Source organism: Hibiscus syriacus, unplaced genomic scaffold (genome assembly GCF_006381635.1).
Source record: "Hibiscus syriacus cultivar Baekdansim isolate YM2019G1 unplaced genomic scaffold, ASM638163v2 tig00111402_pilon, whole genome shotgun sequence".
Classification (NCBI taxonomy): Eukaryota; Viridiplantae; Streptophyta; class Magnoliopsida; order Malvales; family Malvaceae; genus Hibiscus; species Hibiscus syriacus.
Window position 1 is genome coordinate 8,135,688 of NW_024063082.1, and position 14,983 is coordinate 8,150,670.

General features: G+C 33.5%; 2 protein-coding genes across 3 annotated transcripts; one reads left to right on the forward strand and one right to left on the reverse strand.

Moving 5' to 3' along the window:
- Positions 1 to 1,735: 1,735 nt before the first annotated feature.
- Positions 1,736 to 7,863, reverse strand: LOC120161581. Of its 2 annotated transcripts, none has more exons than XM_039171801.1 (15): positions 7,674 to 7,863; positions 7,435 to 7,504; positions 7,107 to 7,180; positions 6,898 to 6,951; positions 6,575 to 6,786; positions 6,233 to 6,492; positions 5,273 to 5,426; positions 4,867 to 4,976; positions 4,690 to 4,777; positions 4,256 to 4,591; positions 4,105 to 4,179; positions 3,439 to 4,013; positions 2,767 to 2,875; positions 2,475 to 2,654; positions 1,736 to 1,959 (listed from the first exon to the last, which is right to left on the reverse strand). In XM_039171801.1, the coding sequence occupies exons 5-15, from the start codon at positions 6,740 to 6,742 to the stop codon at positions 1,780 to 1,782; spliced, it is 2,235 nt and encodes a 744-aa protein (XP_039027732.1). In that variant the 5' UTR covers positions 6,743 to 6,786; positions 6,898 to 6,951; positions 7,107 to 7,180; positions 7,435 to 7,504; positions 7,674 to 7,863; the 3' UTR covers positions 1,736 to 1,779. The 2 variants fall into 2 exon arrangements, with proteins under 2 accessions (XP_039027732.1, XP_039027733.1); XM_039171802.1 differs by having other exon boundaries at positions 7,107 to 7,207.
- A 4,464-nt stretch (positions 7,864 to 12,327) lies between these two features.
- LOC120161830 (zinc finger protein 8-like) lies at positions 12,328 to 13,363 on the forward strand. Its single transcript, XM_039172037.1, has one exon. The coding sequence runs from the start codon at positions 12,398 to 12,400 to the stop codon at positions 13,163 to 13,165; it is 768 nt and encodes a 255-aa protein (XP_039027968.1). The 5' UTR covers positions 12,328 to 12,397; the 3' UTR covers positions 13,166 to 13,363.
- Positions 13,364 to 14,983: the final 1,620 nt, after the last annotated feature.

Sequence of the window (14,983 nt, forward strand, 5' to 3'; positions counted from 1 at the left end):
AGATGGGAAAGATACTTCAATCTGCTTTCAAAATGGTTTCTCCGAGCTTCAGGTGAAAGGGATTGATAACTTAGAACTTGTCATTGGAGGGGCTGCTTTGGAAAGCCAGCCATTGTTTGGACACTCACTTGATTCTTCAGTCTGCAACCAAAATGGCTTCACCGAGTGTCTAGTAAAAGGAATTGATAAAAAGCAGGATGTCAATGGAGGGGTTGCTTTGGAAAGCAAGGCATTGTTTGCACATTCACCAGATGGCGGAGGGAACAAGGTTTCCGGAAATCCACTGAAAACCATTAAAATTTCTGATAATGAAAAAACAACTGCTACTATGGGCTCACAACACCAAGGCATGTTTACATCAGTTCATAACCAACCTCTACAATTTCCTGTCTATCAAGCTCCTTCAACCATGGGCTACTACCATCAGAATACTGTTTCTTGGCCTGCAACACCAGCTAATAGATTAATGCCTTTCCCTCCTTCAAATCTTTATTTTTATACCAGCCCTCTTGGCTATGGTTTAAATGGGAACTCAGGTTTATGCATGCCATATGGCACTCTGCAGCATATTGCTACCCCCATGCTTAATCCTGGTCCGGTTCCAGTCTATCAGCTAGTTTCAAAGGCGAATGGCTTGTATACCGAGGATCATATTCAGATTCTGAAGCCAGTTACAACAAGTGAAGCAGCTTTTACCGAAGTTAATACCGAGAGGGTTACTCCTGGCAGGTTGCATACAACAGAACAAGCAGCAAATGGAGAAGGTAAGCAAAATGATGTCTTTTCCAAATCACGCAGTGATGACAGTAGCTTTTCCTTGTTCCATTTCGATGAGCCGGTGGCTCTTTCAATGGCATGCAAATCTAACCCTGCTCCTCTGAAAGAAGAGATTGCCGGAGGAGAACTTTCTTCTCAATTTTCAGCATCTCAGGTTGAAAATGAGACCAGTATCGAAGAGTACAGTTTGTTTGCAGGGAGTAACGGCATAAGGTTTTTGTTCTTCTAATATAACTAGGTAATGTACCTACCTTTTTTCACAGAATATGGAAGTTTGGAAGTAGTTTGTAATTATTCATCGCACAATACTCTTTACTGTGAAAGGAAATCCAAATTTAGTTTTATAGAATGTTACCTAAATTTTCTTTGTAAAATGTAGATTAAGAGTGAGTGCGTATAATGTTTGAGGCTTTCTATAGTTTTGTTATGATTAATGAAGCTTTGCTTTGCTTTCATTTCATTATCATCTTTAGATTCTAATCTAAAAAATAATAATCGTATTGGATTTATAAGCAAACTCTAGTTTAATTGAATTTGAGATCAACATTACCATCCTAATTGCTTATGGTCATTTCAATAGCTTCACCCCAACGGAAAGTAAGTAAAGAGGAAGGTACTGGTAGTGACCCTATTGCTTATGGCCATTATCAAACGTTTCGAGTCAACATTAACAATACAACCAAAATTAAGGAATCGATCGTCTTGCCCATAAACACAGCATTAACAACAAAACCAAAACCCCAAGGGGATACATGTATGTTGGAATATAAATACTAACAATCTATGGAAATGTATCATAAAATAACAATATATGGAAATTACAAATTCAACACTTTGTTCTAATGTTAAAATAAAAGATGATGGTTACTTCTTTTGCATTTATGTTGCATTTTTCATATGATTGGTATGGTTTTTTTAGAAAGTAAATAAAATAATAATAATAATAATAATAATAAATAAACCGTGACTTGCATGCCTATAATTAAGACTGGAAATCACTCCTCATGCAACTACTGAAGAAGAATTCATCTCATTCAGAATGTGGTAGTACGTAAAGAAATCTGAAGTGCTACGAAAGCCAGGAATGGAATCTGAAAAGAAACGCAAAACTGCGGCCAGGTGTTGCGAATCATTGGAGCTGGTAGCTGCTTCAAGAAATAACGAGGGGCGGATGGTAGTCACCTGAAACAATTTAAACTGTAATTTGGTGAAATGCACTAATATCACACAGAGGGGCTGATGGTAGTCGCCTGAAACAATTTAAATTGTGATTTGGTGAAATGCACTAATATCACACAGATTCGAGTGCGAGTATCGGATGTATGGATGTGTCTGATACGGATATGTTTAGATTTTTCTAAATTTTCAATACATTTGGAGGATCCTTAGAGGGTCATATCCCCATTCGCATGTCCAGATATGTGTTGGACATGTGTATTTCAAGGAAATGCCATCAAATACCCCTTATATCTTGACAGCAATTTCAAACAAGTAAAGAATTAGGTAACTTAATGTTCGGAAATATGCACTAGTTGCAGCATGGATGATCTGAAACAAGAACCACCTAACATAAAGTAATTGTACCAACATTTTGGAGAAACAGGACAAGGTTGCTTGTCCAGGCTATGAAAGCCCAAAAGATCTCGGAAACAACTAACAAAATTATTTTCGAATGCAGTCATCTAATGAAGGATTACCTTATGCTTCCGTGCATAACGTAGAGCTTCAATATAATATCCATCTTGCACTAATAACAATACATAATCCTGATGTAAAGAAATCTGTCTCAGCATATCTGCGCCCAGTTTCCTAGTTCGAAAATTTTGACGACCTGACTCCAACAGCTGTAGAGCAACTTCTTTCGAAGGTTCAATAATCTGAAGCAGAAGAAGTTGAACTCTTAAAAAGTTAAAATCAATATTCAAACATCAACACATTCATTCTTTTGCAAGGAACACTTATTATTAAGGTAAAAAGAGACTTGTAAACCTTGTTTATGACAAACAAACCAAGTTCTGCATATTGCTCGCTGCGGGCCAGTATTTGAATAGTTAACACGTACAGATTTGGATGCACTTTGACCTTTTCTAAATTGGCACTGCAGAAAGTAAACACATAAGATTTCACGGAAAAAAGCAAAAACCAAACTCACACCTCCTTTCCCATACGAGTACCATAGCCAAGCAAGAGTTAGCTTGGTTTGTGTATTTGTTAGACCATGCATTTAATATTCTTCTACCTGCTCTTGACACAGTTACACCAAAAATTCTTTTCTTTTCCTTTTATCCCATGCTCATTATAACTAATCTAAAAAGGAAGGTAGCTATATGTCGTTAAGAGTTCATTTGATGCATATCTACACATATATATTATAACACTTCTAAGTTCTAAAGACTTGGATAAGACCAAATAAAATTTGCTGCTCAGTTGAAGGACAGGCCAAGGACTTCCTCACAGTAACCACTACCAGGTCATGATTTATTGAATAACCAATGTTTTTATGGACCACATAAATGGCTAAGAAAGCATGTTACTGTGAGCTTTGTTTATATATATCCAGAATATGACTATGGTAGCTATTAACAAGCTTAAAGCCCATTTTAAGAATCCTTTAGAATTGTTATACACAAGAGTCCTAAACCACTTATATGATTACCATACCTTCGAAAAAACTCAAGAATGATGGAAACTAGATAAGAAGGCTCTCCAATCATCTCTTCCTCAATAGGAGCAAAGACAAATCTGTACATCTCATCGGGTGAAATTGCAGGTGAAGTGAACTGAGACTCCTGCTGCTCAGAAACACTAGCATTTAACGGATTATAAGTGGTAGAAATTTCGGCATCCATATCCCCTTTTCCACCATCAAATTGAGTATCATTTGAGCTGATTTTTGATGGTTCAAAGCGGGAACTATCCTCTGTCTCTGAAGATGAATAGGTTGAAGGTCTACCGACAGATACACTGTTGACTCTGGAAGCAGATTCGTGTTGGATAGATTTTTGGATAGATTTTCCATCTGTTCTACTGGTGTTTACATCTATGCCTTGCCCAGGGCCACTCACATTTGGCACACTCGAGGGGGTCCTCTCGGTCTTTATTCCCCTGAAATAACTGCCAATTTTCAGAGAGAGGGCATATGAGGTGACTAATGCATCCATTGCCTTGGCAACCATGGTGATAGGTCTGCGTTCTAGAATCAGTGTTTGTGTAATTGCCAGACATAGTTCTTTGGCCTGAAATATCAGGAGCAATATATATTAACACTAGACAATGATTATGTCACCCTTCATTGTGTAAAGAGAAAGAAAGTCAGCTGGGATTGACCTTGTTTGCTTCCAACTTTCGTCTTTGCAAGAATTCCAATACTGATGGAACTTCCGAGGAACTAGCAGAAATTGCCTGCAAGGAGAGAAAGGGGCAACAATTACGAGAATAAACTATAACAAATTCAAAAACAATGACCAACAAGACTTGCCTCCAAATCTAAGTGTATCTTCCATACACACTTATTTGCAATATCACAAATAAGGTCCGGAACCAAAAAGGTCCAGCCATCTCCATAAACAATTGCTTCATTATCAATTGAATCAGAGGCCTCTAAACTTCCACTTTCTTTGGTGTCAGGTCGAGATGTAAAACTATCAGAACTTGGAAAACCCCTCAAAAGTACAGGAAGTGGAGCAGATATGGGTGCTCGAGAATCTGAAAATATGTCATAGAGTATAACAACCTTCGCATCTACTTGGTGCACAAGTAGCACATTATCAACCACACTCACTGCAACCTTGTGCGAATAAATTGGTAACGAACCCTGCAAATGAAATGAGTATGGTTACGATTCCAACACAAAACCAATTGAATCAAGGATGTACCTAGAATAAACTAGAGGGAGTTTTGAGTAACACTTACCTGCTGGATAATAGCATCACGGTAAAACCTATATGAATGCAGGACCATTGCAACTCGATCAACTTGCAAGCAGTATATTCTCCCATAGCTGTCAAAAATATAAGTTCATATAATTAACATACATATGATTTAGCAAGCAATTTCCTGTACTAGCAAAAACAGATAAAAGAAACATACACAGTGACAATATAGACATCTTCAGAAGCAAGGACAGGCTTACTGTTAGCTTCAGGTTTAGCCATTACCATCTCAAACTTTGGTAATCGAATAATCCCAGCAGACGAAACCTGACGATAAGAGACAGCAACTTGTCAAATCAATGGAATTAGGGACAAAAAGGATCATAATCTATCTGTACTGTTCATTAAAAACTCCAGATCAGAAGGGAGTCAGTCAGGCACTTCAAGGCTTCATAGTCAAGTGCACTTGGTAGTTGAATAATTTCAGTTCTTTTATCATTTTCTCACATTTACCACCAAGACCAATTTTAAACTTTATTTCATGGAGGAAGCATTGCCTAGCCAAGTAAAAACCAAATCTAAGAGGATTCTAGAAATTGAGCTAGTGAAGCTCATAGTCATACCTGAAATCCATGGAATGTCTTGCACTGCATTCCTGAAGCAAGAAGAACCAATCTGCTCTCATGCGTATAGACATACCAACTAACAGTCATTTTCTTTGTCTCAACCAAGGCAAGTGACTTCGAGGCATGATCATAAGCAAACAAGTCCAACCCACTGCAATTAAATTCCATTCCAGTAAATAGAGTACATTAAATCTTTGCTGCTAATAAAAGCATGAAAAGGAAAAATATAAATAAGAATATACAACATAACTCAAAAACGATCATAATCTATCTGTACTCTATTTACTGGAATTAGGGACAAATAAGAGCAGTATCTCCCCAAAAATAACTTTCATACTCTGTTCTCCTTCATGGAGGTACTGATAAAATTTCTAACAACAAATACTTTCTGAAATAATAATTGGTTTCCTCTCAATTTTATATTTTATTACTTGTGTCCTTGGTCATGCAGCAAAGAAATCAGAATTCCATGCATCAATGGCAAAAGAAAATCCACGGTGCCATGAATGATACAAAAGTCCCAAAGCTTCATCACCTGGCCGCATGGCCTGAAAGAGTATCATTGCCATAAATAACAAGGGTATGATAAAGGATGATTAGGTGATAATAAGATCTTTTTTGTGCATGCTAAATAGTAGGTACCTCCAAATTTCACACTTGAGCTTAGTTCAAGTGTTAAGGGTGGGGTTGGATTGAGAAGTAAAAAGAGTGTCAGGTAATAAAAAATTCTAGTAAATAGAATAAGACTGGAAACTTTATACATTAGATATCCAAGTTAGAGGGAACCAAGCATTCGGCTTGAGAGAAACATTGCTATCACATGAAATCTGATTCCTTTTCAGAAAAACCATATCTCAATTTAAGTGGAACTTTTACATAAAATATCAGTTTAAGATATTCACAATGAAAAATCATTACCCAATGTAAACGTAAAACAGACAGGAAGCTTCTCCCTACCTGGTTTTCACAACCACAATATCGCATGATGGACAATCTGTCCAGAAAAACCCCAGTATACTCTCTGAGTCAGACTTGCACCTGTGAATGAAAGTTTCCCCTGTTTCTCTATGAAAAAATTGTATAAAAGTGTTGGACCGTTGAACTGCTATATGCTTTTCATCTAGAGAAAATCGGATGGAGCAGATAGGCCCTTCGGTTATTGAATCAATGTTAGGGGCAGCATTTGGAGAAAATGGAGCAGTTTTCCATGAACATACCTGTGCATAAAGCAATGTAAAATATGGAACAGCAATATCTCAAAAATTTCTACCATACTATTCAACTTCAGAACTATTAGACCTGGTCTGATGTAGGAGAGAGGAGCAATTTATTTCCATCATCATAATATAAACCTCTTGGACTAGGAATGTTGCAACGTAGAGGGGGATATTGTATGAAAACATGTGACACAGCACCAGATCCTAAACCACCAACACTGGCTTGTGAACTTGAAGCTTTCCCAGCCATTTTTCTAAGGTTATGTTGTATTTTTAACTACAAAACTCAAATTTCTGGAGAATAATAACAGAGGTAAAGCACGAGAAGAAAGTATCAATAAAATAAAGAATGTACAAGTGCTTAAAGAGTAGCATCAAAGAATAAACAGCAAAGTTTGGATTTACCTTATCATACAAATTTCAAACCCAAAGCTCAAAATATTACACCTTTCCCCGGAGCTATAAAACAAAAAAAGCATAAAACATTAATATTAGCACACTCTATTCAAGAAGGAAGAAAGCTAGGATCTTAGCAACCTAATTATCTACCTCAGTATACTTCTTTCTCTTAAAATATAAAAATATGTTTCTAAGCAATCTTAGAATATAGATACCGTATTCTGCATCCAACTCTTCAGTGCAAGAAATTCTTTCAAGCACGTATCACGTTCAACTTCCGGAACTTTAGCTGCAACACGGGCCCGTATTCTTTTGCCTGAAAAGACAACATTTTAGTCGAAACAATGAGCTAAGTGTAAACAGAATTTAACAGCCAGGTCGAAGGAAAATTCTTTCTGCAATTACGTTTGAGTTCATTTTCAAGTTTCAACCTCAGTTACTCGTTATACATAAACTTCAAGCGTAATGCTAAGTGCTAAAAACAAAAATAATCCAAAATTAAATGGAATAATACCAAGTCAAATGAGAACCTTATCAACAAACCTGTGCAGTGCAATTCGCTAAAATGCGCCTAAGCGGAGAGATTGTTTTCTTTTCTTTCATATCAACAACTCTGAAAAGAAAACAAAAGGAATGCATCATTATTTTCAGAATTTGAAAGAGTGATAATTGTTCGTGGATTGATGAAATTAGGGTTTTCAATTAAATTGATAATAAAAAGGTTAAAAAGTAAAATTCAAGTCCAAGAGATTGATTAAGCAAGCTGCGGAAGAGAAAATTACCTGTGCAATTCAACATTTTTATTACGCGGGATTTGGAGAACAATTTTCTACTGATATTCTTTTCTTTCGGTACCAAATCTAAAGAATTTATTTTCAATCAACAAAGCGAATTTACTTCTTAAACTACACCTAACAGTCTTCATCTCGAAAAATTAGGGAGGTACAACGTCGTCGTACAGGAAGCCACCGCCCACAAGTGTGTTTTGTGATTATTAATATTATAATAATAATAATATAAAGATTGGTCTATAATTCATAAATTCATAAATTTTAATCGTCTAAATTAAATTAAATTTATAATTAGTTTAAATATTATATTTACAATAGTAAAAAATAAAGAGTTAATTGCAACATATCCCCAAACTATGACTCTTATTACAAGTTGGTCCCTAAACTTTTAAACATTTTAATTTTATCCCTAAACTATGACTCCCATTCTAAATTGGTCCCCCAAACTTTTAAACATTCCAAATTCACCCTCAAATTATGAACCTTATTCTAAATTAATCCCCCAAACTTTTGTACATTCCAATAATATCCCCCTAAATCATTCAAAACTTCAAAGTTGAAATTAGAATATTTAAAAGTTTAGGAATCAATATAGAATGAGGGTTATAGTTTGGGGATGAATTTGATATGTTCAAAAGTTTGAGGACTAATTTAAAATAAAAGTATAGTTTAAGGATGAAATTAAAATGTTCAAACTCTTGGGACCTAATTTGAAATGAGAATCATAATTTACGGATATATGGTACAATTAACTCAAAAATAAACCTTAACTAATATATTATTGATTATTTTTTTTCACCGAAAATTTTAAGATAACTTTCAAATATTTTGTGAAAAAGAACTTCAAATTTATTTTCACAAGATATAAACCCTAATTTCATTGAAAATAGAAAAATATCCAAATTAAAATGAAAGTTTTAAATTGACAATAACAACGTACATATATCCTAAACACTTAACTGCTCAATCCCAAAATTTATAAATAGAATAACATTTCTCTTAACCAATGAAATCATTTGATGAACTTAGTGCTTAATTAAATTAACTAACATAATTTTACACATTTAATCTCACCCCTACATAAAGTAACCGAACAAATTCTACACACACCGAAGTTAGTTACTTAATTACAAGGCAATGTCTGGATAGTAAATTGTTATGGTTATACAAATTTATTTTATACGGTGTTTGTTACTTACCGTTTCCATCACATTAATTCAAGTAAAAATTTTATTTAAATATATTCAGTGACCTCAATAGTAAAAAAATATTGTTCTTTGTAAAAATATTTAAATTAAAATAGTTACGTATATATGTTATTAATATATAAGAAAGATTTTAAATAAATACTATATTAAAATGACTCAAGATTATTAAAAAAACACTTGTACCTTTTATTTTATGTACATGAAGTGTCGATTTGGAAAACAAATAGATGTATGTTAAGGGAGGCGAAGGCCCACAATGTTATATGCAACATCTTAAAAGATGCCCACATTTGTGGTCCAAAAATCCCTCAAAGAAATGATCATTTTCAACTACCCACCAAGCTTTAATTCCAACAGCTATTCTTATATTGACAGTTAAAGGGTTGTTTATATGTTTGAACAAAAGCACACCCATCCATATCCTTATTTTTTTTAGGATCCATGCATTATATTGTCTGTCTTGTTTGCCTTGATGTTTGCTTATATATCTTTTTCAAACATAAATGGAGGGCACTCCTGTGCTCATCTATCTTCCTGTTGTATGGGTAATTTGACAACCACATTGCTCTCATTTGCCTATCCATCTCTCTCTCTCTCTTCATTTCTCACAAAACACTACAAAATAAATTAGCTGACCCTTATTCCCATATGTAATGGGGTAAGGGGAGGTAGGATAGTAGGCTGCCCCCAACACCAGGTTAAGAGCAGTTTCCGTGGGAGACCTCCGAATTATGAAATGCCCTCCGTGGGACTCGATCCCACGACCTCAAGATTAAGAACCTTGCACTCTACCAACTGAGCTTGATGATATTAAATATATATATATATATATATAATATCGAATGATGCACCGAATATTAATAATTCTATATATCATCATAGAACTAAATAAATTTAGTTTTATAACTTTATAATTTTGTGTCATCTTCACTGATAGTACATAAAATTATACAGTCAATGCATCAAATATTAATAAGCGTTGAATTTATTTATACAATTCTCTTTAAATCTTAAACTGCTACCTCTGATATATAAAATAAATTATTATATGTTTATAAATATAAAATGTGTTTTTCCTACCTTAATTTTCAAATATATATGGGCAATGATGTTGAATTAATCATAATAAAGGATTATTCAAGAAATGGGACTTTTAATGTACGAAAATTTCCAACAAGTACAAATTATATTAAATGGACATTTTTTAATTAATTTGGTATAAATACAAAATAGTATATGTTCAATGACTCATTCATTTTGACATTGAACATACTCATGCATATATGGTGCTCGAACCCGAGACTTCAAGAAAAAACATACAATTCTTTAATCACTAAAGTCGTTTGTTTCGTCTTAAAATATAGTTGAAGCAAGAAAATAAGGGCAAGAAACCTGCCACGTTCGACAAGAAGCAACAGATAACGTGAATGGTCCCCCCTCCAAACCACAACCTCAGCGACTACGAATTTAATGGCAAAGGTGTTTGCATGAATGAAGGGTGCTTGTTATAACATGTACATAAACATACACATACGTTATAACTTAATGACAAAACCCCAAGAAATTATGACTTTCAGAAAGAGAAAACGAACAAAACAATGACATGTCATGCAATGCAACGAAAGGTAGGAAGGAAGAATTATGATCTCCAAGTGAAGGCATGCAGTTGAGAATAATTGCAACACCGATGGCTCAAGCATGCAAAATCAAAAAATTCTTTCTAAAAATTACTATTTTAAAATAAGAACAATTTTTAAATCAAAATAATTTTAGATATAAATACTTATTATGTCGATATATCAAATAATAATTGTACTAAAGAAAAGAGATATGATGGCATATGTTGATAAAATATAACATCTAATGATATAATTGAAGTTGAAACTAAAAATTAATGTCATAGTTGAATAAATTAAGAGTTCAGTGATATAAACGATATATGACCTAAAATTTAATGACGTCTAATATAGTTTACCCTAAAAAATAAAGTATAAAGTATGCAAATTATTCCCAACTATAGTGTATTGTTTAATTGAGTTCCCGATTATTAAAAGTTATAAAATGATCATCCGATTGTATAGTGTTGTTTTGTTGAGTCATCTGACTATTAAAAGTTAAAAAATGTTCATCCAACTATTCATATGTTTCAAACTCGTCATTTTTTATTAAAAGTCAATAGTTGTATGAGCTGGACGTTAATATGCTTATTGAGATATACTAAAATAATATTTTAATGATGTTTAGTGGCACCGCCGTTGCTTTCAAGCACCGACTCCACAACATAATGTAAATGGAGAGTTGATCCACAAAATACACCTCAAACAATTTTAAGATCATATTTTTTTTCATATCTCAGTCAATAGGTATCATATAGCTCAGACAGTTGCCAATTTTTTAACAAAAAATGACAAGTTTTGGAACATATGAATAGTCAGGTGACCATTTTGTAACTTTTAATAATCAAATGACTCAAAAAAGGGATCATTTTATAACTTTCAATAGTCGAAGTACTTAATAAAGTAGCGTCATATAGTCGGTGGACATTCGTGTACTTTACCCACAAATTAAAAAGATTAATCCAGGGAGGACGATGTGTGGTGAGAAATAAATGACTAATTTGAATTCATGACTACCTGTCTTGTTAACATCAAAATAAATAGCAAAGGCAACGTGTTTATATATGATTGATGGCAAAACATAACAAAGAAATGCCATCAGTTAATATTCCAAAACAGTATTGAGAGCAATGTTGTACTCATCAAATAAATATCATTTGGTAACTCATTAAAGTTTCCTTTCAATTTGATTGATGTATCATGGATGTATGAGTTATGTACATTTATTGTTATAGTGATTATTTAAAGGGTTTTTCCCCTCCTAATTTTCTTCTTTTAGTGACGAGGAATTAATGATCAATAGTTAATTGGTCAACTAAAAATAGGCTATATATTCACTCTTTGGCACTATCTTAATAACTCAATCCCCTATATTTAAATCATATTTTCTATATTATAAAGTATTTTTATTTTGATTGAGTCATTCTTATATCATATTATATTTTTATTTTGATTGAGCCATTCTTATATCATATTAATTTATTGATCTATTTTTATTTTAAATCCTTATATTGGTTATTGATAAACATTCACAATCTTAAGTTACAATTAAATTTTAATAATATCATATTACCAATTATATGTTGATAGTATTTATCTTGTATAGTCGATAATTATATTTATTATTAAGTTTTTAATTTATATTATATTTAAAATTCAAATCTAAAACGTGAAAATGAAAAAAATAATCGGTCCGTTGCCATCCCTACGCTCCCCCCTCGCTTTCACATTCATGGCCATGGCTGCTTCATTCCTCCGTTGATGAATCCTTCTTTTATAGGCCCCACCTCCTCCAATCTTAGCTACCCCTTCCAGTTCTCTCTCTTAGCTCCTTCCCATTTTGGATCCCCTTCATATTTTCTCTTTCTCAAAAAAAGAAAAAAAAACATTCATGGAGAAGAATAATGAGAAGGAAACACACGATTTCATGAACGTGGAATCCTTCTCTCAGCTTCCCTTTATCCGCCCTTCCCTCGTTAAAGAAAAGGGTATTCGTTTATTCGGCAAGGAATTCGGCGGCTGCGACGGTGGTGACTGGGCTACGGCCGCCACCATCAACGACTCAGAGCCAAACTCAGCTCAGAACAACGAAGACACGACGAAGGAAAACGATAAGGAAGAATTTAACAACAATAATAATATCAACAGAAGATTTGAGTGTCACTATTGTTGCAGAAACTTCCCCACATCCCAAGCTTTAGGTGGTCACCAAAACGCTCACAAAAGGGAACGCCAACACGCGAAACGACATCACCTAACCACGCACCACAATTCTTCTGCGTCCGATGCTCATAATATTTATGGGGTTTTCAACTATAAGCTAGCCGTAGCTCAACCAACGCCGTCAATGGCGGCTTACCCTTCGTGGAACAATAGCATTAACAGTAGTATGAACATCCGTAATGGTAGGTTTTATGGGAACCAAGGCTCGTTTTCTCAGCCACCGCTCATCAATGGCAGCCCACTGGGGTTCATGAGAATCCCTACTACAGTTCAGAGTAACTCATGTAATTTCAATCGTGACCGTTCGACGACGCACGATGAGTTGAAGGTTCCGTCACAGGTGGTGGTCGGTGGTTCGAGTTCCCAGAGTCGTGGGTACGTTTATGGATCAAAACCTAGCGTTGGTGACCATGTTAGCTTGGATCTACATTTGTAATGAGTTCCCAGATTGTTTTGAACGTACATCAGCTTCTTGTCTTGTGGTGTGCAAAAACACTCAGTTTCATTGTTAGAGGAGTGAAGAAATTTGCTGATAGGGGTTTAGTTTAAGCATCAGCAACTGATCTATAGCAGGGACATAATTGATTTCAATACTTTCTCTCGCAACTCAAGTTCCATATGCTTCATAAACAAAGGGGGATAGATCATCATCTTCTTTTCTTTTTCGTTTTTTAACATCTTGGATTTTACTGTTTCCACTATCATTTCATATGTAAATGAAATAATTTACCATCTCTTCATTTTTTGCTATGGAATGTTCCAGGATTTTATTTCATTTTTAAGGATTATTTATGATTTTTTTCTTTTGCAATATATGCTCTTCCCTGTTCTCAGAAAATTTTTACAAGTGTGAAGAATATTGTCTTCAAAATGGCTATAAGTACAATGGATTGAGAGAGTTTTGGGTCTGATAATTTTAAAATTACATATAATTTTAATATTTTTGTATAATTATTAATGATTTAATTTTATATTTTTATAATTTTACAATTTCTAAATTCTAATATAATTTCTTAAATTCACGTCTTTAACCTAAAATCATACTCGATCCTTTATTAGAAACGACCAACAAATGAACCATATCTATCCAGCTAAACATGTGAACTATGTACATAAATATACGTTTTCTGTTTAAAACATTCGCAAGTGTTGCAGAATAGCATTTACACGCACAAAGTAACATCTAAAAAAAAAATTTGATTTAGAAGTATAAGATGAATGTAAATTGATATATGAAATTATTCATTATTTTTTACAAAATTATTATTATTATTAATCTGAAATATCAATTTATACTTATTTAATAATCTTAAATCAATATAAAATTAAAATGATTACCATTTATAATTGGATCATACTTATCTCTCTCCATATAAATATAACCCCAAAAAAACACTTATTCAATGATCCTATCTACCACAATATAAAAAGTTATATATATATTTTTCTTAAAAGAATTTAAGCATTATAATCGAAATCGACTATTTATTTATTCACGATAATAGATTTTTCTCCGCCTTTACTGTAACATCCTCAATATCGGGTTAGTGACCAAATTGTAAAATTTCAGAATTTGGTGATAAAAGTAGAATAGTTCAATAGTTCAATAATTTATTTGAAAATATTTCCTGAAAGTTGTTAGTAATTATTAAAGGGCAAACTGATCATTTGACAAGGAAATATAATTATCTCTTTATAAAGAGATAAGCATGTGGGGAGAGTTATATGGAAAACTCTTCTCCCTTCTTCTTCCTCCTCCCCGTGGAAGCAAGGCAAAGGTAAAATTTATTTGTTGTTTATTATTAGATGAAATTTAATTTGGGTTTTGTTTATTAGATGATAACTAAGCTTAAGGAAAGCTTAAGTTATATATTAAAATCAAAAGATGAAGAAGTTATGAGAGATTAAAGTGAAGGAGTTTCTAAATGAATTTTTGGAAAAGAGTTGATAAGTTGAATTTGAAGTTAAATTTGACTTGTCATCAGTCTAATTATGAGATATGAAATGTTAGAATTTGATTTAAAACATGCTAAAAATTGGGTATGATTCTTGAAGTTCATAAAGATGAGAGGATTTTGATGTTTAAGATGAGATAAATGGATATAAATGAGCTTAAGCATGTATATGTAAGTTAAGAACATGAAAGGGGATGAAACATGAAGTGTTGAAGCTGAAAAGAGTGAATTTCGTACTTAAAATGTGATTTCTGGGCAAAGAGTATCGATACCCATTCAATAGGTATCGATACCCTCTT

What these genes read in the sequence shown, in the direction of transcription:
- LOC120161581 (XM_039171801.1), bottom strand. Translation starts at nt 6,742, where the DNA reads ATGGCTGGGAAAGCTTCAAGTTCACAAGCCAGTGTTGGTGGTTTAGGA. An exon ending in TCTCTCCTACATCAGACCAG is followed by an intron (nt 6,493 to 6,574) that starts GTCTAATAGTTC and finishes CTTTATGCACAG; the next exon opens with GTATGTTCATGGAAAACTGC. An exon ending in GTTATGCACGGAAGCATAAG is followed by an intron (nt 1,960 to 2,474) that starts GTAATCCTTCAT and finishes AAATTGTTTCAG; the next exon opens with GTGACTACCATCCGCCCCTC.
- LOC120161830 (XM_039172037.1), top strand. Translation starts at nt 12,398, where the DNA reads ATGGAGAAGAATAATGAGAAGGAAACACACGATTTCATGAACGTGGAA.